Source organism: Macaca mulatta, chromosome 3 (genome assembly GCF_049350105.2).
Source record: "Macaca mulatta isolate MMU2019108-1 chromosome 3, T2T-MMU8v2.0, whole genome shotgun sequence".
In the NCBI taxonomy this organism is placed as follows: domain Eukaryota; kingdom Metazoa; phylum Chordata; class Mammalia; order Primates; family Cercopithecidae; genus Macaca; species Macaca mulatta.
Window position 1 is genome coordinate 2,066,241 of NC_133408.1, and position 26,745 is coordinate 2,092,985.

Sequence of the window (26,745 nt, forward strand, 5' to 3'; positions counted from 1 at the left end):
GTGTGTGCACATATGCTGGAGATTGTGTGTGTGTGTGTGCACATATGCTGGAGATTGTATGCGTGTGTGTGTGCACATATGCTGGAGATTGTGTGTGCGTGTGTGTGTGCACATATGCTGGAAATTGTGTGTGCATTGTGTGTGCGCGCGCGTGTATATATGCTGGAGATTGTATGCGTGTGTGTGCACTGTGTGTGTGTGCGTGCGCGCGTGTATATGCACATGCCTTCACTCCCAGCCTGTGTCCTCTCAGCCCCTCCTGGTGCTCTCACTACCTGACTCGCTGCTGTCCTCTTCCTCATGCCTCTCCCCACCGGCCTTCCTTCCCTCATCACCCCCAGCCTGGGGCTTGGCCGTGCTCTGGGGGAAGTTCCCTGTTAGTGCCAACCCTGTCCAGCCCAAGGCGAGTTCTGGACATGATTCGAGTGGGCGGCCCACATCCCCGAGGGGACCTCCGGGGCATGTGTGGTCATGGGGTCGGCACAGATGCCAACTGGAGGCCCGGGACCGGCTCCCAGCACCTCCTCTGCAGGGTTCCAGCTCCTCCTCCAGCTCCGCTCCGGCAGAACAGGAGGAGGAAGTGGGTCGTTGTGGGGGCGTCAGATAAGCTGTCTGGTCAAGCAGGCTGTGGCCCTGACCTCAGGCTGCCCGAAGGAAGGCTAGGTCCATGGAGAGTGGCTGCCCTGAGTCCAGAGGGTCTGAGCAGACTCTGGACCAGGCCAGGGCCACCAAGGACACCCCAGTTGCCTTCAGCGCTCCCTCCGAGTGCCCCCAGACGCTCATGAGCCTGCAGGGCAGGCGGATGGGGCTCGCCTGTGGGAGGATGTTGGGGGGCCCAGCTCAGGACCCTCCCCAGGCCACAGGCGACCTCTCCACCTGCAGTGGCCCAGGCCCTCCTCCCGAAGCTCCCAGAGCTGCTTTATCGCACTCGCCACAGGGAGCTCGTTTCCAGAGGAGCTCAGCTTCCAGGACACATCTGCCCTCAGTTCACCAGCAGACCAGAGCTCGGGGGAAGCCACATCGCAAGAGTGACAAGGGCCGAAGCCACCCCACCAGAGTGACAGAGGCCGCTGCCAGCAATTCCGGCAGGGTGGACGGCTGGCAGGATTGGGGGTCAAGGCCAGCCCCAGGAGAGCTCACTCCCTCGACCGTGGGGCCCCCACCCTCCTTGGGAGCACGACCACTGAGTGGGCACCAGGGGCAGGGGACGGCTGTGCTGGGGATTCTGCTTGTACCTTATGTCCTGGGGCGCCTGCTTCACCCTGTACAGAAAAGAGCAGGGTTATGACAAAATCAGGCCCACAGCACAGAGGACAGAGGGAGGCGTGCCGCCCTGCCAGGAACTACGCCCCGACCGGGATCCCTGCTTTGCTGCCTGTGCTGGTTTAATAGTTTCTGAGGCTGTTGCCACTGTCATCCCCCTTTCTGGCATGGTTGGGGTCCTGAAAGGGAAGCCACAAGGGACGCCACGCCTGATCCCAATGCCGGACCCGGCTCCACGTGGAGCCTGGATGCCTCCCCAGGGAGGGTCCTTCAGCTCAGCCACAGGCTTAGAGCCGCAAGGGGCATTGACAGCCATTGACCCCTGCTCAGCCCAAAGCAGAGCAGCTCTCATCTGAGGTCACGCTGGAGACCGCTCCCCAGGGAGCTGGACGCAGGCGCCTCCCGCCAAGTCCACCCACAAACGCCCGGGGCCCCGGCTCCTGGCGTCAGTCTGACAGAGGCTCATGGCCACTGCCCCGTAACCAATGTGGAAACTTGGAGTAAGATCTCAGATCTCGCGGGGCGCCCACGTTCTTAAAACCCATGAGTCCGGCATCATCACGGTCCATAATTTCTACCTGAGCGCCCAGGTCAGGGCGACCTCCAGAGCCCGAGGCCCCAGGCTGTGGGGCTGTGATGGGGGCGGCTATTCCTGGCACTTCCCCTTCACGGACGTCACCAGGCACCCCTGGACCCCCAGGGCTCGGCCAGCCCTGGCCACATGGTGTGGTGCCGGGCCCCATTCACCCTAGACTCGAGGGGAGACTTACCAGGCTGCCTTTCTGCCCCATCCTTCCTGGGGGCCCCTCTTTTCCTGGAGGGCCTGGGGGTCCCTGGAGGAGAGCAGAGCATAGTGGATCTTGATGGCATTCAGCTACTGAAATGATTTCTGGGTTAACAGGTTATCTGGGCTTCCACAGGTGGCCCAAAGGCAGGACACTGAACGTTCCCCAGACACAGGGCCCGGGTCCCAGGGCTCACGGGAGACCCCACGGCCTGTGCAACCCACAGTTTCACGGCCACATTGGCAGGATGAGATGGCAGGGCCGACAGCACCATGGCCGGAAGGCACTTAACACCAGGGCTGGGGTAACCGCTGCTCCCTCTGAGAGACGGTCTGGCCACACGTATGAATACGGATTAGGCATATTCTTTAAGCCCAAATTGCCCCTTAGATTGGATGCTGGGGAGGGCTTGCCACGCGGCACCCAGAGAGGCCTTAGAGCCAATGGTGATGGCGAACGCCCATCAGGAGGGTTCGCTGGCTCAGGTAGGGACTGTCACGGAGGCAGGGGCACGTCATGGGTGACCTAACCACACACTCCCTGCCCTACACGCCACAGCATGCTACTGAGTGACCTTGGGCCACGGGATGCCAGCGCAGCGTGACCCAATTACGGCAGCCACGTCTGCAGGCACCTGCTGCCCGTCATATGTGGCAGAGCCAGTGGGGAGCCTGCCGCGGGGCCCTGAGACCCCATGAGCTGTGCTGGCCAAGCAGGCTCCTCCCTCCCCTGGCCCTCCAGCAGTGCTGACCTCGGCCCTCCCACCCCCACCCATGGGAATTGCTCATGGAGATACTCTGTGCAGTCCGCAGACCCACAGGGCCAGAAGTCGGAGGCCTTGCTAGCAGCCACCCCCACTGGTCAGCACCCCCAGAACCACGGGGTGGCCACTGAGGTGCCTCCACACACCCCAGGGTGGCCCCGAGTCTGGAGTTGTCCGCCAACTCCCAGGGGAGATGAGGTGAGGGGCGGGGACTGGGGAGGCCTGAGGTGGGGCAGGGGTCCCACGTGGGGTGTTCACCCCCCACTCCCAGCAGACAGGACTCCTGAGGCAGGACTTACCGGGAGGCCGGGAAACCCGGGGGGACCCTCGCGCCCAGGCACACCAGGAAGGCCGGCAGGTCCTGGGACGTCAGAACCGTTCACCCCAAAGCGGCCTGGCTCGCCGGGCAGGCCTGGGACACCGGGGGGTCCGGGGGGTCCGGGAAAGCCTCGAGGACCCTGGACATGGGCAAACACAGATGGTCACAGCCCATGTGGCACCCACCAGGGATGACCACCACCCCCAAACCAGGCCTCGTCCCCACCCCCCACAGGATCCCAGCTGAATCTCGGGGGTCCGTGGCCTGTTCCTCATGGGCACAGACATCAGGCAGCGCCGCAGGTTAAGGGCCACTCACCCGCAGGGCCTCCAGATCACCACCGAAGCCAGATCCCTCCATGTCAATGAAGGTCTGAGGAAAAGAGCCAAGAGACGCATTGCCCCGAGCTTGGCCCCCGCCTGGCTACTCCCGGCCCCCGCCCCGCAAGCTGCGCATCAAGCTGTTTCTACCAGGAGCTGAGAAACCACAGCCCCTCTGCTGCCCCCAGAGAAGCCTGAAGGCAGGTGGGTGGGAGCTCCACCACACGTGTGACCCCTCAGCTCAGCTGAGACCCCATGCAAGCCCCTGAGGGTGGAGCTGATCCTCCTGGGCCAGATGCCCTCCCAGAAGCAGTACCTGCTTTTGAGGATGGCAGAGCCCAGGTCACAGGAAGCCAAGGGCGGGACTCACCAGCTTGTCGTGTCTGAAGGAGGGTCCTGGGGGCCCCGGAGGCCCTTGGGGTCCTGGGGGTCCTCTCGCTCCAACCCCGGGGTCTCCCTGGGAACACAAGACAAGCTCGTCACACCCTGGGCACGCACGCAGCCCCCACCTCGGGCCAAGGGCCAACACAGGAAGGGGCCCCGCCCAGCCACAAACACTCACCTTGTCACCCTTGGGGCCCACGTCCCCTGGAGTCCCGGGGAAGCCCTGCGGCCCGGTGTCGCCCTGGAACACAGCAGCCGGGAGCCCGGTCAGGGGAGGCACCCCACCATGGGCCACAGCCTGGCACCCTCAGTGCTCTTCCCCCAGGCAGGGGACAGACGGGAGCTGAGCTCTTCAGGGGAGTCTCCGGGGCCCAGAAAGTAGGAGGGTGCCAGGCCCAGCAGATTGTCTCCCGCCTGAGCCCATCTCGCCAGCCACGCCTGGGGGAAGCTGTGGGGAGCATCCCTCGGGAGGTCACAGCAGGTCCCCTGACGGCCTCCACAATAGCCGGTGCTTGGGTTGTTACATATATGTGTGTGGATGTGGTATGCACAGTATGTGTGAGGGGTATGGTGTGTGCATGTGTGATATGTCTGTGTGACGTGAGTGTGCATGTATGGTGTGCATAATGCACGGTGTGTGCATGTGTGTGCACCCGTGGTATGTGTATGTGTGTAGTGTGTGGCCATGTGTGGTGTATGCCGTGTGTGCGTGTGGTACATGTACGTGTGTGCATGTGCCCACCTGTGGTGTGTGTAATGTGTGGTGTGTGCACACGTGGTGTGTGTAGTGTGCTTGTGTCCACGTGTGGTGTAGGGGGATGTGGTGGGCAGAGCATCTGCGTGTTTGCTGCACGGGAAAGCAGGTGAGGGCCTTGTGCCTAGGTGAAAGTCAGTGTTTTGAAGTGTCCAAGTGATGGTGACAAAGTCGGGCAGGATTTCCTTTTCTGGATGGGAAAGTCTAAGATCAAGCCTGTTGCTGAGCCCTGTGGATCCTCATCCCACCCACTCACACATTCACATACGCAAACACTCAAACACATATGTGCATGCACACACGTTAACACGTGCACATTCATACACGCACATACTCAAACACACATGGACATGCACACATACACACATGCACACATACACAAACGTGCACACACATTCACACATGCACATACTGAAACACATTCACACAAACACACACACACATATTCACACACACATTCACACATGCACGCGTACACACAAACACGCACATTCACACACGCCCATTCACACACACACATGCACAAACATGCACACACATTCACACACGTGTGCACACACGTACCCACATTCACTCACACATGCTCACACTTGCACACGTGCACACACATTCAAACACAGGCACATGCACACACACGCACATGCACACACGCACACACACGTGTGTGCCCTGCTGTGGGTGGGCCCCATGGATCCTCACCCCACACTCACACACGCATGTGTGTACCCTGTTGCAGTGGGTAGGCCCCGTGCCGCCCCCCCAGCCGACTGCCCTGCTTAGTCTGCCATGGTCCTCCTCGCAGGCAGCTTGGCTGTGGGGTTCCAGGCGGTTGGTAATGACTGTTCGGTGGGCACCATGAGATGCCCTCCCTGTCCTTTCAGACTTTCTAGACTGTTTTTAACTTGAACCCTCCTGTCCAGCACTCGTGATGGCCCCACTTTCTGCCGAGTGTTACCATTTGCCGGGCAGGCTATTCCCAGATCTTTATTCGCAGTCTACCACGTCATTTCACTGTGCTTGGAAACGGTGTTTGCTGATTTTTAAAATCTGAACTGCGTGTTTTGAGACAGAAGCTCTGACTTTACAGATCCCCTGGTCGCTCCGCGCCTCTCTCCTGTCTTGCGCCCCCACCCTCCGACCTCCTTTTTCTTTGCTGTGCGTTTTCCAAGGGTTTGGAAGCTGTGTCTTTTTTTCTTCCTGGTAGTTGTGGCCTAAATGTCTCAACACTAACACGTAACTACCTATTTCCCATCAAGCTACACTCTTCTTTACAAAATTTCATCTTCAAAATGGTTTTGCTGTGCAGTCCCCTCCTAAAAAGAGTGTCCCCAGCAACACAGCCCTGGGGTCTAAGCAAACATCACAGATAACATGGGGATCAGAAAGAAGCAGACTTACCGGCTTTCCGTCTTCACCAGGGTCACCCTGGGTGTGCAAGAGAAGCCGTGAGTGATCGGAAATGCCACCTCCAGCCCCACCCAGGGTCTGCACATGGAAAGGCACCGCCTGCTCCAAGTCCCCCCGAGGTGGCAAAGATGCCTTCCCCGGATGTCCCGGGACCCGCGCCAGGAGCCTCCTCGCACCCACAAGGGCTGTGTTTGGGCAGCTCCGCCTCCCACATCTGACCACCTTCCAGCACCAACCCCACGAAACGGTGGTCCCAAGGATGCTGCTGACCTGCCCCGATCCCAGCTCAGCTCACTCCCACGTTGGCCGCAGCCTCTCCCTGTCCTGCCCGAGCCCCCACCTCCAGAAGGGGCTGGACTGGAGGGGCACGAGGACTCACCGGCTCACCATCCCTTCCAGGGGTGCCGTCCCTCCCTGGCAGCCCTGGAGGTCCTTGCGGTCCGGGGACAGGTTGCAAGGCTGGGCCTACAGGACCCAGGGGACTGACCGGGCACGGGAGACCCGGGGGACCAGGCAGGCAGGGGGAGCCTGGGGGGCCTGCCCGGCCAGGCGGGCCTGGAATACCTGGCTCCCCTTTCTGCCCCTTCAGGCCGCCCTGGGAATAAAGAGAACACAAGGGCCCGGGCTGGGGTGAGGCCCCACACACCCTGCCCACGTGCCCTGCTGTGCCCTACAGAGTCCCGGGCTGGGCTCTGCTTCCCACGGGGGACACGCAGGGTGGATGCATGCTGGCACCGTGCGCTGGGCACAAAGGAGGCACGGGCACAGAGGGGCTTCATCAGTGCTCACCAGTGAGTGGCCCGAAAGGCCACGGGTGCTTTGGTTCAGAATGGTTCCGGAGCACAGGGAGGTGGCCTTACCTCTTTCACGCGGCCCCCAGGGGTCCGGACACTCCCGTCCCACGTGGAGACAGAATCTGAGCCAGGAAGTGTCTGAGCTGAGAAGAGAAGCAGAGGTGGCCACTGTCAGGCCCCCCGGGTGGTCCCAGCTCTGCTCTTGGCATCCCAGATAGCCCCGGCAGCCCAAACGCGTTCAGTCCTGGAGCCTGGCCGGACACCATCAGATTCCCAGCCTCAAGCTGCACTCCCCTAAGCTCTGGCTCCCAGGCACAGGAAACAGGGAGAGAGAATTTAAAATCAACAGTGAGGCCGGTGTGGCCACCTAAGCCGATGACAGCTGAAACCTGGGAGATGCTTCCTGAACTTGTTACAAGAGACCCTGGCCCCCCAAAATGCCTTCTTATCAGCCAGCATGCTTTGTCCCTTTTCCTCTTTCCCTCTTAACTTTTAATTAAAATAAAAATGAAAACCAACAGAAATCTTGCAAGAGAAGCACAGTGAATACCCAGAGCCTGTACCCACAGCCACCATCCAGGCCTCAGCATCTCCCCACCTGCCTCACACACACACACACACACACACACACACACTACACACAATACACACATACTACACACACACATTACACATGCACATCACACACATACACTACACACAATACACTACACATACAACACACACCACACACTGCACACCACACATACACTACATGCAACACACACTACACACAATACACACCACACACTCTGCACACATCACACTATGCACACACCACACACACTCACACACGCATACACCATACATGCTACACACACATCACATAAACATCACACACGTCACACAAACATGCACATCACACCACACATCACACACACATCACACACGTGCCACATATTACACATACATGCACTATATACACCACACACTACATACACCATACATCACACACATACCTCAGCATCACACAAACATGCATGTTACACACCACACTCACACACGCACCACACACACCCCACACCACACCACGCACACACATCCAGAAAAGAGCTTACCTCCTAATGAAGTCACTGTGGTCTGCTCCTCGATTTCTTCACTTCTGGAATCTTCCGTGCTGCTGCCTCCAGCCAAGGGTGGAGCAGTGACCGGGGGTGGCGTGGGGAGCCTCGGTTTTAGGGCTGTGCCCTGGAGGACGAGAGAGGAGATGGCCTGTTATTCAACCAGCAGATGCCCGGCAGAGCCTTGCTTGGTTTGTGAAATGAAATACTTAAGATTGCAAGAAGGATAAAGAAAAATCCTCTGAAACAGGAGGGCGCTGCAGGGCTGCGTGCAAGGGGCTTCCTTCCGTGGGCTGCAGGGGTGTGGCCGCCTGTGGGCTCCCCGGCTCCAGGACCGTGCCTGCCATCACCACAGAGGCCTCCTGGCGCCTGAGAGGCCATGCTGGGAAGCTGATGTGAACCTGCAGAGGGTCCCTGCAGGGGCCACATTCCCACGCCCGTCTCTAACGGAAAGCACGGCGCCTCAGTCCTGGGGCTGGGGCCTCCCCGCTCCCTGCCCCTCCTGTGTTTTCTCAGGTGGCCCGAGCTGGGGAAAGCCCTTCCTCATGCTCCCTGCACCGCCTTCTCCTCCTGGTCGTCAGACTCACACACCCGTTCATTCCCTGGTGGCCACCCATGAGCTAACGGAGGGATGGGGCGAACGGAAGGCCAAGGTCGCCTCAAAGACCAAGGAATGTGCAGGGCAGGACCTCGTTTAAAGGAATGTCCTCTCACCAGAGACACGCGGTGGTCAGGCAGGACTGGAGTGGGGCCTGTCCCCAGGCTCGGAGCGTCTGCCCAGCCCAGCATCCCGGTTCCCAGCCGGGAATGTGTCTTCATGGCATAGAGGCGGCTCTTGGAGCCACATCTGTGTGTACACACGTGTGCACTGCACTGCTGGGAGGGGCTCTCCCGGGACCCTGCAGGGTGGGCTGGGCCTCGTCCGGCTACTCACCATCTCCTCCCTGAGAAGCTCCTGGGTGTCAGCGAGCCCGCTGCCAAAGTCTCCAGATGCCTGAGGAGTTTGAAAAGGGAAAGGCTGGAGAGATGGCAGCCAGACCAGGCCCCGAGCCCAGCAGGCCTGGGAAGCAAAGGAGGCTGCTCTTGCCTCCTCCCAGCCCCCTCCCGCCTTGTCCAGCCCTCTCTGGTGCTCTCGGAGGGGCTGCTGGGGTGGGCACGCTGGCCTTCCCTGCCCAGGCACCCTCTGAGCTTCAACAAGTCTTGTCCAATCGGGTCGCGGACAGTGATGCTTCTGAAACTGCCTCGGCCAGTGGTCAGACACGCAGAGGCGGGAGGGGAACACGCTCCTCTCCTCCGGCCAGAGCCCTGCCCTGGAGGAGGCCCCACCACAGATGCTCCCCGCACAGGTTTCCCCAGCGCAGGCCCTGCTGGGCCCAGGCCTGGGCCGAACCCACACCAAGGCGGCTGGACGTTTTAAACTTCATGAAAACCCAGAGGAGAATCATCCTCAGGGCCCGCTAATGACCCCTGAAGGCAAGGCAGGCCAGGGGAGGGGTGCAGCGCCTCGGAGACCCCCAGCACCCGGCAAGCTGTACCAGGGCACAGCCTTGTCATGGCCGCCATGTGAACAATCTGGCATCTTCTGGCATGTTCCAGGCAAAAACAACGGACTTACCAGGTGAAATATAGAAAAAAACATGAAAGCAACATGGATGTGCACACGCTGCCCACAGTTCAGCCATGGTGTCTCCTGCCCACGTCGCCCAGGAGTGAGGCTGTGGGTCCACGGCCACGTGGGGCACGCTGTGATCTGGGCCCCTGAGTGAGAAGAATTCCCTGCTCTTCCTCACACCTGGGGCCGGCGGACTCCCCTTGGCTACCACAAGATTCCACACACCCCACCAACACACACGTTGCACAACACATACGCCGCACAACACACACGCCACACAACACACAGACACAAACACAGAGACACACATGAGATTCCACACACCCCACCAACACACATCCCAACACACACACACCCCACCAACACACACCCCACCAACACACAGGTACGGAGACACACATGAGATTCCACACACCCCAATACACATGCTGCACAACATACACACCCCACCAACACACACCCCACCAACACACATCCCAACACACACACACCCCACCAACACACATCCCAACACACACACACCCCACCAACACACATCCCAACACATACACACCCCACCAACACACATCCCAACACACACACCCCATCAACACACACCCCAACACATACACACCCCACCAACACACATCCCAACACACACACCCCACCAACACATACACACCCCACCAACACACACCCCACCAACACACACCCACCAACACACAGGTACGGAGACACGCATGAGATTCCACACACCCCAATACACATGCCGCACAACATACACACCCCACCAACACACACCCCACCAACACACATCCCAACACACACATACCCCACCAACACACATCCCAACACACACACACCCCACCAACACACATCCCAACACATACACACCCCACCAACACACATCCCAACACACACACCCCACCAACACACACCCCAACACATATACACCCCACCAACACACATCCCAACACACACACCCCACCAACACATACACACCCCACCAACACACACCCCACCAACACACACCCCACCAACACACAGGTACGGAGACACGCGTGAGATTCCACACACCCCAATACACATGCTGCACAACACACACACCCCACCAACACACACCCCACCAACACATACCCCAACCACACACACACAACACACACCCCAGCAACACACACCTCAACACACAGATACAGACACAGAGACACACACACAAGATTCCACACACTCCAATACACATGCCACACAACACATAGACAGAGACACACACCACACAGAGATTCCACACACCCCAACACACACCCCACTGACACACCCCAACACATACCCCGACACGCATACCCCACCGACACACATACCCCAACACACAGGTACAGACGCAGAGACACACGGATGAGATTCCACACACCCCAGCAACACACACGCCATACAACACACAGACACAGAAACACATGCACCACGCAGACATAGACACAACACACAAGACAGAGACACACACCACACATACACACAGACATGCACACATCCACACACACAGACACACCACACACAGACACACCACAGACACACACACAGAGACACACCATATCCACACACAACACCCAAGACAGACACACCAGAGACACACCACAGAGACACACTAAACACACATAGACACCACAGACATGCAGACACACCACACACTTGCACACACAAGACACAGACACACCACACAGGGACACACAGAGGCACACCACACACACACACAGACACACCACACAGACACACTACACACAGACACACTACACACACACACAGACACATCACAGACACACGACACACAAGACAGACACACCACACACCACACACCCACACACACAAGACACAGACACACCACAAAGACACACACACAGAGACACACACCACATATGCATACAACACAAGACAGACACATCACACAGATATACACACACAAAAACACAGACATGAACACATCCACACACAACCCACAAGACAGACACAGAGACACACTACACACACAGACACACCACAGACATGCAGACACAACACACAAGACACACACACACACCACACACACATCCACAAAAACAGACATGCACACATCCACACACAACACCCAAGACAGACACACCACAGAGACACACCACACACAACACACAAGACAGACACACCACACAGACACCACACACACACACCACACACAAGACACGGGCACACCACACACACACACTCTTTGCTGAGCTGCCTCACATCCTCCGTCTCACCAGCTGCCATGGAGGGTGGTTCTGGTGTTTATTTTATGCTTTGTATTAGTTTTTATGTGGGAAAGTTTAAGGCAAGGAAGGGCTCCGAGGTGTTACAGGAGAGCATGGAAATGGTATCGCAGCTTCCCGGTACCCAAAGTGGCATCTTTTGGGACTTTTCCTGTCACAGCCCTTGGCCCTGAACTCCACGTGCCAGGGGTCGAGGGAGACCCCGCCCGGGACCCGGCTGTCACTCACCCCATCTGAGTCATCGCCTTCCTCGTCCAGGCAGTGCATGGGGCCCACCTGGGGGTCCCCGCGCACCTTCAGCTCAGCGATCATCCCCTAAATGCAGACAGAGAAAGCGGTCACCAGCGGTCCTGAGGCAGCAGCGGCAACCCCAGCACTGCCTGAGCTCCAGATTTCGGCGGGCCCACGGAGGGCAGGAGCGTCTCGGGGAGCGAAGGGGTCTCAGGCAGCCTCCTGGGGGTGCGGTATGCCTCATGGTAGGAAGACGTGGTGAGACCCAGGGGGGTCCTGGGCGCTTTCGTGTGGAAAGCACCCAGCTGGGCGGAGGCTGCTCCCTCAGACTCGGCTCATCTGAGGCGGCTGATGGGCCACCTGAGTGCTATGGGTTTAGAACCACAGTGGGCGTGGCTCGATCCAAGGCCTGGGAGAGAGGAGCAGATTCGAGGGGCTGCAGGTTAAATCCCCCAACCCCAAGTCCTGGGAGCTTTACACAAGCCCCAGGCGGCCTCATCTCCCGACTTGGACCAACCAAGGCAGCACCACAGCTTTGCTTTCTTTGAACTTTACCTTTTCATAAAAAGCAAAACCCAGAAGCCAAGGACCAAAATGCCGCAGGTGTGGGGGAGTTTCCTGGATCTCTGCACCCATTCCGTCTGGAGCCGATCTCACTCACCCACCCACCCACCCACCGCTCCCTCCAGCATCCTCAGTCCTGGGCTGAGTGCCAGGGTGCCTGCCCCTGCCCTCTTAGGTCCTGGCGCGGCTGGCAGTGTCTCGTGAGACGCAGGCTGGGGACGCTGGGCAGGGACACAGGAGGGCGCAACGTCCTAAGCCTCAAGCCAGCAGCTCGTCCGGGGGAGAGGACACTGGGAGGGGCTTTGGCAGGAAGAGGGGCTGCCAGGTGGGGGCTGTGCACAGCACCAGGGGCTCCACTGGCCGCACTGCGGGTTCTGCATCCTGGCCTAGATTTCAGAGCCAAGTGAGGCCAGGTGGAGCCTGGGGATCCCCACGCCAGCTGGGCCCCAAAGCCCGGGCAGGTGGCTCAGGAGTGGGGCCTGAGCCTGCAGGATGGGGTGTGAGTGCTGAGTGTATGGGCACATGTGTGTGAGACCATGCATCTCCGTGGACACGTGTGTGCAAACATGAGATCATGTATGCATGTGTGTGTGAGTTCATGCATGGGGCATGTGGACCCCGTGAGCCCCCTGGGTGTGCACGGGTTTCCCACAGAACGCACCGGCGGTTCTCAGCGTCACACCGCAGGGGAGGGGCATTGCCTACAGTGCCCTGGGTAGGCCGGGGCAGCACCGCGGGGTCCAGGGTCCACCGTCCACCAGGACCTGCTGCGTGGGGGCAGGGCAGCAGCTTTCACATTCAAGAGGCTCCAGGTCATGCCTGGGGAGGAGCTGGGGTTGCATTCTAGCCCTGGGGCAGCCCGGGCAGGGGAGGGGTGCCAGGGGTGCATCTTAGGTGGTCTTGGTGTGGGGGAGGGGCTGGGCATTCCTGACATCCATCCCCACGCAGACACGCCCGTGAGGCCCTGACAACCTGGCAGGTGGCCGCCATGCTCTCCGGCCACAGCGCTCTCCTGAGGGTGCTCCCGAGGGTGCCGACGCCTTCTGCTCGGGGCTACAGGGTGCCTGGGTCGGGGGCAGCTACAAAGGGCAGAGCAGCTCCGAGCCTGTGGCGGCCACTGGCTCCAGGGGTGGGGCAGATGGCACTAGTGCAAAAGCCACAGGCCCATTGCAAATATTTAAGGGACTTAGGACTGAAAGTTATGAAATCCGGAGACACCGAAACAGAGATCACAGGAATCCTGTTAGGGAAAAGCGTGTAAAATGCTTCCCAACATGCTGCAGCCTCAGCGCCCTGGAAATCAGGACACAGCTGGAAATGACGTTCACAACAGCACAGCTGGGGGGTGCATGATTTCCCCGGAGACGGCCACTGACAAACCCGACCCAAGAAAGTGAACCTGAAAAGACCAACAACGCCCCAGGACTCTTACGACGAGGAACACAACCAACGCTCCGGAGGGCTCTGTCGGACCCCGCGGAGGCCGGGGGTCCCAGGCACCATCTGTGGCAGCGTTGGGGGCACTGCAGCCTCGTGGAGTCTGAGGAGGAGGAAGCCTCGGTTTCCTTCCTGCTCCCAAAGCTCTGTGCTTGTTTCTGCCAGAAATGATGAGTCACACAACTCAATGTTTCTTTCCCAAGAATCTCAATTCAGACGTCTGAGAAAATCTTGTGCTGAACAATTCCACCTTCTTCTCGACCACACAAGCGTGTTTCTCCTCTCCCCAGCTGGAATCTCATCTAAGACCCAAAGAGAAAGTTCCTGACACCTGAGGCCTGCGGGGACCTGACACAGAGATCAACTGACATGGCCTTCGGCACACGGCCCGCGGCGCGCCACCCACGCCCAGCAGCACACGGCCCGCGGCGCGCCACCCACGCCCAGCAGCACACGGCCCGCGGCGCGCCACCCACGCCCAGCAGCACACGGCCCGCGGCGCGCCACCCACGCCCAGCAGCACACGGCCTGCTGCGCGCCACCCAGGTCCAGACCCAGGGCCCTCTAGCTCCCTCCTGTTCCAGCTCTCTGACCTTCCAAGGTTTCACTGGGCTGTTGTAAATCATGGTGTCTTCTCCAGGCCAGATTTAACCACATAAGCACATCAAATCCCAGCCGGGCGCAGTGGCTCACACCTGTCATCCCAGCACTTTGAGAGGCTCAGGCAGGTGGATCACCTGAGGTCAGGAGTTCGAGACCAGCCTGACCAATATGGTGAAACCCCATCTCTACTAAAAATACAAAAATTAGCCAGGCGTGGTGCCGGGAGCCTGTAGTCCCAGCTACTCGGGAGGCTGAGGCAGGAGAACCACATGAACCCAGGAGGCAGAGGTTGCAGTGAGCCAAGATCACCCCATTGCACTCCAACCTGGGCAATAGAGCGAGACTCCATCTAAAACAAACAAAACAAAAAAACCCCCAAAAAACCATACATCAAATCCCAATGGTCAAAAAAAAAAAAAGAAAAAAAAAAAAGACAAGGTGAAAATAAAGTCTGCAGCATGCGAAACCAAAGAGCAGTTTCTTTTACATGTAAGGAGTTTGTAAAAATCAATGAGAGTTGGGCCCACCGAAAAACACAGAGAACATAAACCAGTCAGTCACAAAGAAAGAAATACAATAAACAAGTGGCAACGTGGAAGTCTGTCTTCACTAACAGTCCAAGAAATACAAAATTAAACACCCAGACCCCCTTTTCCTACACATCTAACTGGGAAGTGGGACTTCGCTGATGAGGAGGCCTTCACTACAGGGCGGCGGCCCGGCTCTCCCCAGCACCATCGGGCACAGATGTGCACCCACGTACCCCAGCTCTCGGCACTTGGCCGCCTTTCCTTACAGCGTTAAAGATGTACAGCACTTGTGGGCGACTTTATTCCACCAAGAAATGGCTGGGGATTCACACAACAAACTGCCTCTCACAGGAGGGGGTGACTCTGACTTCTTTCCCGGCAATCATGTTTGTGATCAAGAGGAAAACAAAGAGGCCCAGTTTGGTGTCAACGTCCTAGCGGCTCCTGAGCTCTGAGGGTTAAAAGTTCCTGCCAAAGGTGAAAGGTCAGCTTGCAGAACCCCCAGACACCAGGACTTAGAACAACTTCAAACAAACAGCCCTTGTCAGGGCAACAGTTAACCTTCTGTCCCCTGTGGCCGGTCAGGGCAGGGGCGTCCCAGCTGCGGGCCAGCTCGAATGTTAGAATTCAGGGACTTGGGAGACAGTGCCAGCTGAGGTCACCCACACGGCTGTTCCCAGCCAAAGGTTCCCAGAAATGCAGGGGCTTTGGACATAGACCCCACATGGGTTTAGGGCTCTGTCCGCTCCCCCAGCCCCAAGAAATGAAGGCACATTGGAGGGACTTCCCGGAGACTCAGGTGGAGACGGCCACATGCCAACACCGCTGGGGGATCCCACCACGTGCTCCGAAGTGGAGTCTCACAGGCCTGGGGCTGCCGCACCCTTGCTAAAGGTGCTGACCTGCAGGGCCGCCCTGAGCCCCTGGTCCCAGCCGGTGTGGAGTCACCACAGGAGAACCCTGCTGGGACCGATACCCTGCTGCCGCCAGCTTTGGATCACTCATCGTTTTCAACAAGGACCCCAGCTTTCATTCTGCATGGGGCCCCGAGGCTTGTGGCTGGGCCCAGACTTGGTCCCCACTCACCCAACCGGCCGGTCAGAGGTCGGGAGCCCCAGTTCACCACGGGGCTTGGCACAGGCCTGGGGGTGTCTCTGGGTCACGGGGTCACAGCTGGGGTGGATGTCTAGTTACAAAGTCGTTCAAATGGGGCCCTCCTAGGCTGGGCCTTGGTGTCTCAGAGAAACCACAGAAGCCCAGGGCAGCCCTTCCTGGGGGCACAGAAGCCAGAGAGCCAAGAAAGTGAATGTTACCCCAGCCAGGCCGGCCAAGAACCTGGGAGGCCTGCACCGGAGGCCAAGGCTGACCACAGCTGGGGTGGGGCTCTCCTCTTCAGGCTGCAGCTCTGTCCCTGTCCCAGTGGCCACCGCCACCCCACCCTACCCTGGCTGCTGCAGCCCCCCGGCAACAGCATAGTGGGGGTTACCTGGAACTTGTCAGGGTCCGCTCCTCCTGCCTGAGCCACGAAGAGCCCGGCGCCGGGCTCCAGCTCCAGACCCCGTGAGGACCGAGCAAGCGGCATTCTCTGGAACTCCTCACAGTCCACGTAGAGGGCCACGTAGCCACCCTCCACACTGAGTGCTAAGTGTGTCCACTGGCCGACGAAGGCGGGGAGCCGGAAGCTGGCGGCTGTGTGGGTCTGGCCTGCGCCTGGCTCCGTGTAGAGCAGGGAGATGTCCTGGTGCCCGTCCCGCACCCCAGAGAGCTTCACGCCCAGCGAGACCACTGCCTGCGCCGAGTCTGTGATGGCGAACAGCACCCCTGGGCCCTCCGTGGCCGGCTGGATGTGGAACAGCAACGAGAAGTCGCGGAAGAAGAGGCTGGGGAAGTGGTACCGGGCCACTTGGCCGCTGTTGGCATCTGGCCCAAAGACGTAGGCCAGCCCGACGTCGGGGTCATCCGTCTGGGTGATTTGCTGGGGTGGAGGGTCCCCAAGGAGCTGCAGTAGCCCCACCTCCTCGCCGACGCGCTCTGCAAAAAGGAAGACAGCTGGTGAGGTGGCTGTGCAGGACAGTACCAGGGGCCACCGATGCCGCCTGGAGAGGTAGCCAGGCAGGGGCACAAAGGGGAAACTGAGTCTGAGAGGGCTTTCCACGCGCCTGGCAGCCTGCCCTGATGCCCTGGGCTCAGCCGCCCAATGACCACCCAACGGCCACCCTAGTTCACTCATTCCCAAACGACGGGCGCGCTCCATGCAGACACCTGCCTGCAGGGGACATGGTGTCCACAGGCTCCCGTTCGCTGCTTTCAGCAGGGATGGGCACAGCCAGTGGGGAGAAGGGGCCAGGGACTGGCCGGCACCCCCGCCAAAGCAAGGAGCTGTGAGAGGTGGGGCTGGCAGCCCTGTGCCCCGCCCACCCACTCTGCCCCTGCTGGTGCAGCCCAGGCGGGCAACCCAGCGTGGCCTCCACTGTGAAGCCGCAGCTCCACCGCAGGGAAGGAAGGAGGCTGACTCCACACCCCAACGTTCTTGGAAGCCTCGGCTACGGGGCCTCGCCCAGAGCGGCTGCCTCGGCTGGGGGTCCACGTGGCGTCTGAGAGGCACCGTGTGGGATTTCACCCAGCGCTGTCAGGGCGCCAGCTCACTCACTGGGTGTGGTGCCTCATGTGGCAAGGACAAGTAGTGTCTCCCCACCCCACCGTGCTGATTCCCCTCGGGGCCACAGTCACCCCTTGGAGGGGCTGCACGCCTGACGTACCTGCCAACATGCTGACGCCCATGTACCTGCCAACGTGCCACGGTCTCCCCACCAGCCCCGCTGCTCCCTGCAAATGCCCCGCAGCGCTGGGTGACTCACTCCACTCATTCCTGCCCAGGCGGAGCTTGACTTCACTTCAACTCAGTAGCCCAGGGTCAGAAGGAGCCCTGTCCATCCCTCTCCCAGGGAGCCCAAGCCAGGACGCAGCCCCAGTGCCCGGAGTTCTCACGCCTCGTTTCCTGCCCACGGGAGGAGCAGCACCCACTCAAGGACAGACCCTGCTCAGAGTGACTTCCCAGCACACCTGCCATGCCAGGCAGAGCACGGGCTTTGCGGCCACAGTCTGGGCCAGGGACTTGCCCCAAGGCCCTACTCCCGTGACCGTGAGGCCCCAGACAGACTGGACACGGTCTGCTTCCGACAGAGTGTAACGGTTACTCCGGGATGCCTGTGCGGCGGGCTGGCTCCTGGTGGAGCTCTCCTGTGGGAAGGGGCTGCTGATGCCCAGGCGTCCTGAGGAAGGCGGGGGCGAGCACCTGTGTGCGTGTACCTGTGGGCTGGGGGCCCTGTGGCTGGGCCAGGCTGACCTGGGACAAGACACAAGGGAAGAAGTGCTGAGCCTGGACATCACGAGGGAAGCAGTACCTCCAAAGAGCTCACAGAACACAGAACCAGCGGAAACAAGAGTGCAGACCCCCCGGCCCTGGCACACGCCGTGGGCACCTCCAGCGCCGCTGCTGACCCCGCGAGGCCCTGACTTCAGCATGAGGCGGTGTGGCGGCCTGGACTCCCTGTGGGCCCTACCCTCGTGCCGACTGGAAGCAGGGCCAGGCGCAGAGTGGACAATGGGCTCTGTGGACAGCAGCCTGGTCCGGCGCCTGCACCCTCAGGCTAGGGGCAGAGGGGTCCCGACGGGCTGAGCCTGGGCTCTGAGGCCAGCAGTCATCTCCCCCTCAGACAGAGGCTGCCGTCTACCCAGATGGCAGCTGCTACAATGATCCTTTCTTAGAAGAAGTGCCCAGGCCCCACATGTCCACGCCAGGGCTGTGCTAAGATCAGGAAATGGGACTCTCGGCCTGGGGGCCAGATGCCCTGGCAGTCGCCCAGCTGCCCCCGAGTTCACCCGTCAGCACCAGGCGCTCCAGCCGCTCCTCAGAACTAGCCCAGCCTGAGTCCCCGGGTCACGGGGCCTGGAGTCTCTGCCGCCCCTTTGAAGGGGTCCTGAGGAAAAGATCCAAGGCTGCCTGGCCAGCCCCCTGCCCTCCCACACAGCCACCTCCAGTCCTGCAGAGCCAGGGCTGCTCCTGCCTGCATGGGGCAAGCCGAATTGGGGAAGCCTAGTCCAGCCAGGTGGGTTTCATGTTGCTCAGGCAACACCCAGTTCAGCACTCAGAGGCCCAACAGCTTCCAAGACATAGGGTTGATGCAGACTAGAAATCAAAGCAATCTCATGGGTGCTCCGAGAGAAAACGGCTCTGAGACGGGACGTTTCCCTCAGGCCAGGGGAGCCAGCACAGCCTGTCCTTCAGCTCCACCTGGGCCTGTTCAGAAATCCAAACATACAGCGGCTGGGGGCCCATGGGGGCCAAGGGCAGGTGGGCTGCGGCATCCCCAGGGCATGACCTCGAAGCCCAAAAACCCACAGCATCTATGCCATGGTAGCTGAGACCTCAGGGTGCGGCCACAAAAGCTGCCCTGTGACTCCCAGGACCAAGTGCCCTGGAGATCTGCGTGGCACTTGCACGGCTGCCCAGGTCCACGCCAGCAAGTGGAGGCCACATCAGTGGTTCTGTGAAAGCTTTCAGGGACCCTGGAAGCCTCCATTTCAAGCACGCACGTGCAGGACTCTCGTTAAACGGAGACGTCACAACTGATACAGAAGAGGCAGAAGAAGGACAAAAGCCAGAACCTGCAGTCAGTGACCACAGTGGCACGAGATGGCAGGGCAGGTGCCAGAGAGCCGGTGGTTTTGGTGCCTGGGGCATAGGACATGCAGACCACATTGGTGGGCACAAGGCAAGCAGTGGATGAAAAACAGCGGCAGCAAGAAAAATCCAGCTCCACCTTGTCAAAAATGTTAGCTAAAGTAACACCAAAGGCTAACGGAAAACCAGCAGGTAAATGGCTGTGAGAGTGAGCACTGCGACACTGACATCAGCCAAACGGACCCGAGCTGGAGCCATTCAGCGGACAGAGGGGACGACACGCCCTGACAGCCCTGTGGGGTCTGCTGAGCCAGAACCACCGCGCACCTGCAGGCGAGGGAGTCGCCGCCAATGACAGACCCTAAGGCTCCTCGCTCAGCCCACTTTCCTGTGAAGAGAGAAAATAACCACCTCAGTAAGACTCACACAGAGCTTCCGGAACCCGATCCAGAGCTTGAAGAGCGCGCCATCATCACTGCCCCATCACACCACAGCACTTACGCAGTGAAGTGCCCGGAGGCATCAACACGCCACCATCATCACCCCATCACACTGCAGCACTTACGCAGTGAAGTGCCTGGGGGCATCAACACGCCACCATCATCACCCCATCACACCGTGGCACTGACACAGTGAACTGCCCGGGGGTATCAACCTGCCACCGTCATCACCCCATCACACCGTGGCACTGACATGGTGAAGTGCCTGGGGGGACATCTTGGCATCAAAGAAAAACAGCCTCCGAACAAACACTTCCACCAATGCCCAAGGCTGCAGAGCCTCAGGGAGGGGCTAGTCTCCCTGGGCGGAGACTTCCTGCTGACACTCAGACACATTTACAACATCCAATCTCTCCACTGTCAGCGCTGACCCAAAACCCACGTCAGGCCCACGCAGGCAGCTCAGCTGGTGTCCGATAAACAAAGTCTGCGCGATGAACCCACCAGTCAGGGCTGAGCAGGTGTCTGCAGGGCCATCTGTTATACAGAGAGGCAGAAATACCTACAGGTGCTTCAGTCAGGAGGGGCTGAGGAAAAGACCAGAACCACACGAAGAGCCAGGGCATCTCCCTGGAGTTAGGGAGACTCCTGAGATGCAGGATAAAGGAAAGAGGAACTTGCAGACACAGGGCAATCCCATTTATGCAAAGTAAGACTCCCATGCATATGCACACATGTGCAGCCATGCACATGGGCAAACTGTGGTGGGCCGAACCATGGCCCCAAGAATGTCCACGGCACAACAGCTGGAACCCACAAGCATAATTTTATGTGGCAAGGGGATGCTGCAGCTGGGACTCAGGCTGTGGATCTGGAGATGGGAGATGATCCACATCTAACCACACAAAGCCTTAAAATCGAAGGACAAAAGACGGTAGCACGAGGACTTGCCCAACACCACTGGCTTTGAAGGGGGAAGAAGGGGTTTTGAGCGAAGGAAAGCAGCAGCCTCTAGAAGCTGGAAAAGTCAAGAAAACGGATTCTCCTCCAGAGCCCCAGAGGGACCCAGCCCTGACAACACCTTGGTTTCAACTCAGTGAACTGGTTTCAGACTCTGACTTCCAGAACTGAAAGATAAGACAGCTGTGCTGGTTTAAGTTACTGAATTTGTGGCAATTTCTTACAGTCGCCAGTAGGAAGCTACACACCTATATGCAAATCAGCGCAAACCCATGGGGGCAGGTAGCCGCGGTGAGTGGGACTCAGGAGCTATGTTCTGTCCTCTCATGTGTGGCTGGAGTCTTGCCGAGGGTCTACCTTATCTAAGGGGGTCTTGCGGCCCCAGGGCGAGCTGTTGACTTCTGGGACAGACTCCAGCCCACCAGGAAGATCTCATCCCCCAAATCCCATCCCAGAAAGAGGAAGAGAGGAAAACGGGAGGCTTTGGAGCTTCCCCTGAGGGACTATGGGATCCACCTCTGCCCCAGTGCCCGGGCACTGTGCCACTCCCGAGGGCTGGGCAACCTGGAAAGGTAGTCACTCTGCCCCCACAGATGTGTGTCTCTTCCCCAGAGCTACAGGCTTCCATCATGGTTGGGCTCCAGCCCAGTTCTCAGAGCTCCAGCCTCTGAGCTCTGGACCCAGCCACGGTGCCCATAGGGAGTTTCTCCCTGCACTTGGCGTAGCTGGGTGGCATCCAGGATAGACACCTGCACATGATATAACAATGATGATGCCTCAAGACTTGATTTCTTTTCTTTTCTTTTCTTTTGAGATGGAGTTTCACTCTTGTTGCCCAGGTTGGAGTATAGTGGCGTGATCTCAGCTCACCACAACCGCCACCTCCTAGCTTCAAGCAATTCTCCTGCCTCAGCCTCCCGAGTAGCTAGGATTACAGAAACGTACCACCACGCCTGGCTAATTTTGTATTTTTAGTAGAGACGGGGTTTCTCCATCATGTTGGTCAGGCTGGTCTCGAACTTCCAACCTCAGGCGATCCACACACCTGAGTGGGGGGATTACAGACATAAGCCACCACACCCGGCCAAGACTTGATTATTTGACAGAAAGAAACATGTTTGAAAATGACTCTGGAGTACTCTGGGAAATGGCAGATGGAAAGCACCAGGAATCCATCTCCCTAACTAATTAACAAGTGCACGGGCAGAACTTGTCTTAGAACTCTTTTGGAACTCTGGAGTCTACTGAAAGTTTGCAATGTCCAGAGGAAGGTTTGAACAGTAACAGGTGGTTAATTTAGCTAAACCCCAGCTCTTGGCACAATAGCAGCTGCACATCCATCCCCCACTCCCATTCCCATAGCAGGTGCCATGCACGAGTTCCTGCAGCAGCGGCCACACAGCTTGTGGGAAACAGGATGGCAAAAAGGACCCTGTCCTGCAGACATTGAGAACCTGTGCTCTGATCAGGTTGCTTGGGAACACAGAGGTGCAGACAGGGAGGTGGGGCCATTGTTTTACACTCCCTCTGTTGTTGCAAGCTCCCCCTTCCAGATGAAGCGACTTCAAGTGGATTTAGATGGCTGGCACTGTTTTTTCTTCCTCATTCTTATCTTGTTCCTCCTTTGGGAGCCAAACATGAAAGAACAGGACATTGAAAAACAGCAGCATGTAAGAGTAAAATTAGAAAGTGGCTGCACACACCCAGGGAAAGGGACAGGCTCAGAAAAGACCCAAGAAGATCTGAAGTTCACACCTCAGGGAGATCTTTGGCACAGAGACAAAAATTTTTTTTAAAGTAACAAAAAGCAGTGAACACTGGTGAAGGGTGAGAACTGACTTCCAGAGCTACATTACTGAGTTCAAATGTTCACTTTTTAACACAAAATCACAAGGCACACAAAGTGATAAGAAAGTATAGCACATTAAAAGGAGAAAAATAAATCAACAGAAGCTGTCCCTGCAAAAGACCTGATGGCAGATCTACTAAACAAAGATTTTAAAACAACTGTCTTAGAGATGCTCAAAGAACTAAAGGAAGGTGTGGAGAAAGTCAAGAAAGTGACGTATGAATAAAATGGAAATATCAATATAAAAACCTTGAAAGAAACCAGAAAGAAATTATAGAACTGAAAAGTACGATAGTTGGAATTGAAAACATCACTAGAGGAATCTGAAGGTGATTTGAGCAGATAGAAGAATAAATCAATGAGCTTGAAGATAAGATAATGGAAATTATTGAAGACAAAAGATAAACGAAAGGTGAAAAGAGCCTAAGTGGCATGGGCCACCATCAAGAGACAAGGAAGCATGCATGCTGTGGAAGCTGCAAACAGAGGAGGAAAAAGAAAGGTGCAGAGAGACTATCTGAAGAAATAATGGCTGAAAACGTCTCAAATTTGCAGGGAAACATGAATATAAACAGTTAAGAAGCTCAGGGAACTGCAAGTAAGATGAACTCAAAGAGACTCACACCAAGGTACATTATGATAAAATTTTTAAAAAGAGAGAGAGAATCTTGAAAGCAGCAAGAGAAAAACAACTGATCATATCCAAGGCTTCTTAATAAGATTATCAGCAGATTTCTCATAGAAACTTTGGAAGCCAAAAGGCAGTGGACCAATATATTCAATGTACTAAAAGAAAAAAAAAATTGTTAACCAAGAGTCCTATATACAGCAAAACTGTCCTTCAAAAGTGAAGGAGAAATTGGCATTCCCAGATAAACAAAAGCTAAGGGAGTTAACTGCCACTAGACCTGCCCTGCAGGAAATGGTCCAGGTAGTCCAGCAGGTGAAATGAAAGGACACTAGTCAGTAACAGTAGGTCCCATGAAGAAATGAAGATTTCAATAAAGGTAAATACATGGGCAATTATAAAAGCTGGTATTGCAACAACAGTTTGTAACTGCACTTCTTATGAATGAACCTGGAGGATATTAAACTAAAAGAAATAAGACAGGCACAGAAGCAAATACTGCATGATCTCACTTATATGTGGGATCTAAAAAGGTCATATTCATAGGAGCAGAGTAGAATGGTGGTTGTCAGGTGCTGAGGTCTAGAAAGGACAAATATGTGTGTGTGCCACAAATATGGCTAGAAAGAAGGGACCCTCGAAGGGGGCCCAGCAGCCTGGCTCCAGAGTGCCCTTCAGCATTGCAGTAGATGTAGGACAAGCACGGGCCCAACAGGGGGGCACCAGGAGACCAGCAGGCATCCACCCTAATGGTGCAGGCCATCTGATGAGGGGTAGGGACCAGTGCCAGGATGGATGGTGCCCATACACAGAGTGGGGTGCAACGGGGCACAGCTGCCACCCCACTCTGTGCATAGGCAATGGGGGCCTCCTTGACTTACTGTTACTAAGTAGTGTCCTTTCATTTCACCTGTTGGACTACCAGACCATTTTCTGCAGGGAAGGTCCAGTGGCAATCAACTCCCTTAGCTTTTGTTTATCTGGGAATGCTAACAGGGCACAGCCCAGGCCAGCCCATGGACTGGAGAAAATATGACTGTGGGTTGAAGGGTACAAAGTTTCAGTTATGCAGGAAGCGTAAGTTCTAGAGGTCTAATGTCCACATGGTGATTACAGATAGAATACTGTAGTGCATATGGCACTTCAAACTTGAGTAGATCTTAAGTGTTCTCACCACACTCACAACGGTAACTGGTTGAAGTGATAGATGTCCACTAGCTTGACTTTAGATATCTACAAAAACCTAATATATGTAAGGACCTGCAGGGAGCCCTGTTTGGAGTGCTGTGCTTTTCATTCTGTCTGTGCCTGGTTCAGAATCACACAAGATCTTGTACCCACAGACAACTGAACCCAATGCACTGGGCTCTTGACACTCCAGTAGGAGTTAAATGCTGAGTCACTCTTGGTGCATCTGAGAGACATGGAGAATTTATGAGAAGCTTAGCCAGCATCATCGAAAAAATATTTATAGGTTGCCAAGCGGTGAGAGATAAGAATGAGCTGTTTCTCATGGAGTGGTCTTCTCTCCTTCTTAAACCAAAGTTACATGGAAATGTCAAGCAAATCAATTTTCTCAAGTTCTGCATTTGACTAAAGGAGCAAGAGGTAGGTACCGTGTAAGGACACCTGTGCACCAGTGGCTGGCCCACGGGGTAGGGAGCAGCGAGAAAGGAGAAGCCCCTCGGGGCCATCACGGTGACGTGACCTACACATGCACTCCCGTGGCCTCCCACTGACCTCTGACTGTCCAGTGATGGGGGTGGAGGCAGAGGAAGCCCCAGCCCAGGGACCTGTGCACCACTTGCCAAGATCATGGGACTCGTACATTGGAGATGAGTGACCTGGCCGGCATGTGTGTGGACCTGCTTCCCAAGCACCCCGGTGGCAGCTGTGCCTGGATGCGCCCCACTCTATGCATAGGCATCGTCCACCCCGGCACTGGTCCCTGCCCCTCATCAGATGGCCTGTACCATCAGGGTGGATGCTGCTGGTCTCCTGGTGCTCCCCGGCTGGGGGCTTGCTTGTCCTGCATCTGCTGCGATGCTGAAGAGCGCTCTGGGGCCAGGCTGCGGGGCCCTCCTCAAGGCTCCCTTCTTGCTGCCACACTCGTGGCACGCACACATGTCTGTCCTTCCTAGGCCTCAGTTTCTCAACTGTAAACAGGAACAATACCCACCTCCCAGGTCAGAGAACGCTTGCTTGTAGGACTCCTTGGAAACATCACCTGCCTCTGCTACGGTCCCAGGGGCCAGGGTTTGCAAGAGCACAGGAGGGGCGTCGAGAGCACAGTCCAGAGGGCCAGGCACCCATTGCTGTCGTGGGGTGACACTTCCACAGCCCTTGTGGCCTGAGCTCCGTGTGTCACTCATAGAGTCCCACTGAGACAGCCCAGGGGGCCTTCCTGGAGGCAGTGTCCCTGGCAGCCCAAGCCCAAGCCCTGTTCATTCACTCTTGGCACCTGCAATGGGGGAGCCTCCCTACCCCACCCCGACCCTCCCCTGTGTGGGGGCCTCACTCCCTTCCTTGTGGGTCTGAGGGAGAAGCCCACAACAGGGCAAAACCCTCCACAGCATCCCTGCCTGTGGGCTGACCACGGGGTGCACCCTCCAAGCCTTTGAGTGCCCCCACGCCCCAGCATGGCCACACTGCCCCCCACGCTCTCCTCGAGGTGTGCCGGGGGGGTGGACACACAGGGCAGTGCCCAGGACCAGGTGGAGGGGGCATTGGAGATGGAGCCAGGCAGGAGGCAGCAGGACCCCTCCAGCTCCCCTCCCCTCAGGGGCTCATACTCCCTGACCCCATGGCCTGGAGATGCAGCCAGGGCCCTCTGTGGGCCTCGAGGGCTCTGTTCTGGTGCCAGGATCATAGCCCAGCACCCCCACTTCTGGGGCCTCACAGCCTGCCCCGAGGGGTCAGGCACCAACATGGGAGACTGGGCTCCCCCTCCTCCTCTTGCCCCTCACCCAGGGCTGGGAGTATCCAGCCTAACACGGGGGCCCGGCAGGAGTGGGGGCTCACCCAAGAGAAGCCTGGGCTGGGGAGGAGCTGAGAGGCCAGAAGAGG

General features: G+C 57.6%; 1 protein-coding gene across 50 annotated transcripts in view; it reads right to left on the reverse strand.

Annotated features, from left to right (window-relative positions):
• The window catches only part of COL18A1 (collagen type XVIII alpha 1 chain), a 104,640-nt gene that overhangs the window by 26,315 nt on the left and 51,580 nt on the right, over positions 1-26,745 (reverse strand). For 25 of the 50 annotated variants that reach the window (XM_077995415.1, XM_077995425.1, XM_077995424.1 and 22 more), the window contains 12 exons: positions 16,605-17,149; positions 11,982-12,068; positions 8,824-8,883; positions 7,887-8,016; positions 6,856-6,932; positions 6,375-6,590; positions 5,987-6,013; positions 4,013-4,075; positions 3,821-3,907; positions 3,449-3,502; positions 3,111-3,269; positions 2,011-2,096 (listed from right to left, as the gene is read on the reverse strand). In XM_077995415.1, coding sequence (XP_077851541.1) covers positions 2,011-2,096; positions 3,111-3,269; positions 3,449-3,502; positions 3,821-3,907; positions 4,013-4,075; positions 5,987-6,013; positions 6,375-6,590; positions 6,856-6,932; positions 7,887-8,016; positions 8,824-8,883; positions 11,982-12,068; positions 16,605-17,149 — 1,591 coding nt within the window. Of the gene's footprint in view, positions 1-1,235; positions 1,263-2,010; positions 2,097-3,110; positions 3,270-3,448; positions 3,503-3,820; positions 3,908-4,012; positions 4,076-5,986; positions 6,014-6,335; positions 6,591-6,855; positions 6,933-7,886; positions 8,017-8,823; positions 8,884-11,981; positions 12,069-16,604; positions 17,150-26,745 lie in introns of all 50 variants that reach the window. The other 25 variants (XR_013414762.1, XM_077995428.1, XM_077995406.1 and 22 more) reach the window with 4 other exon arrangements.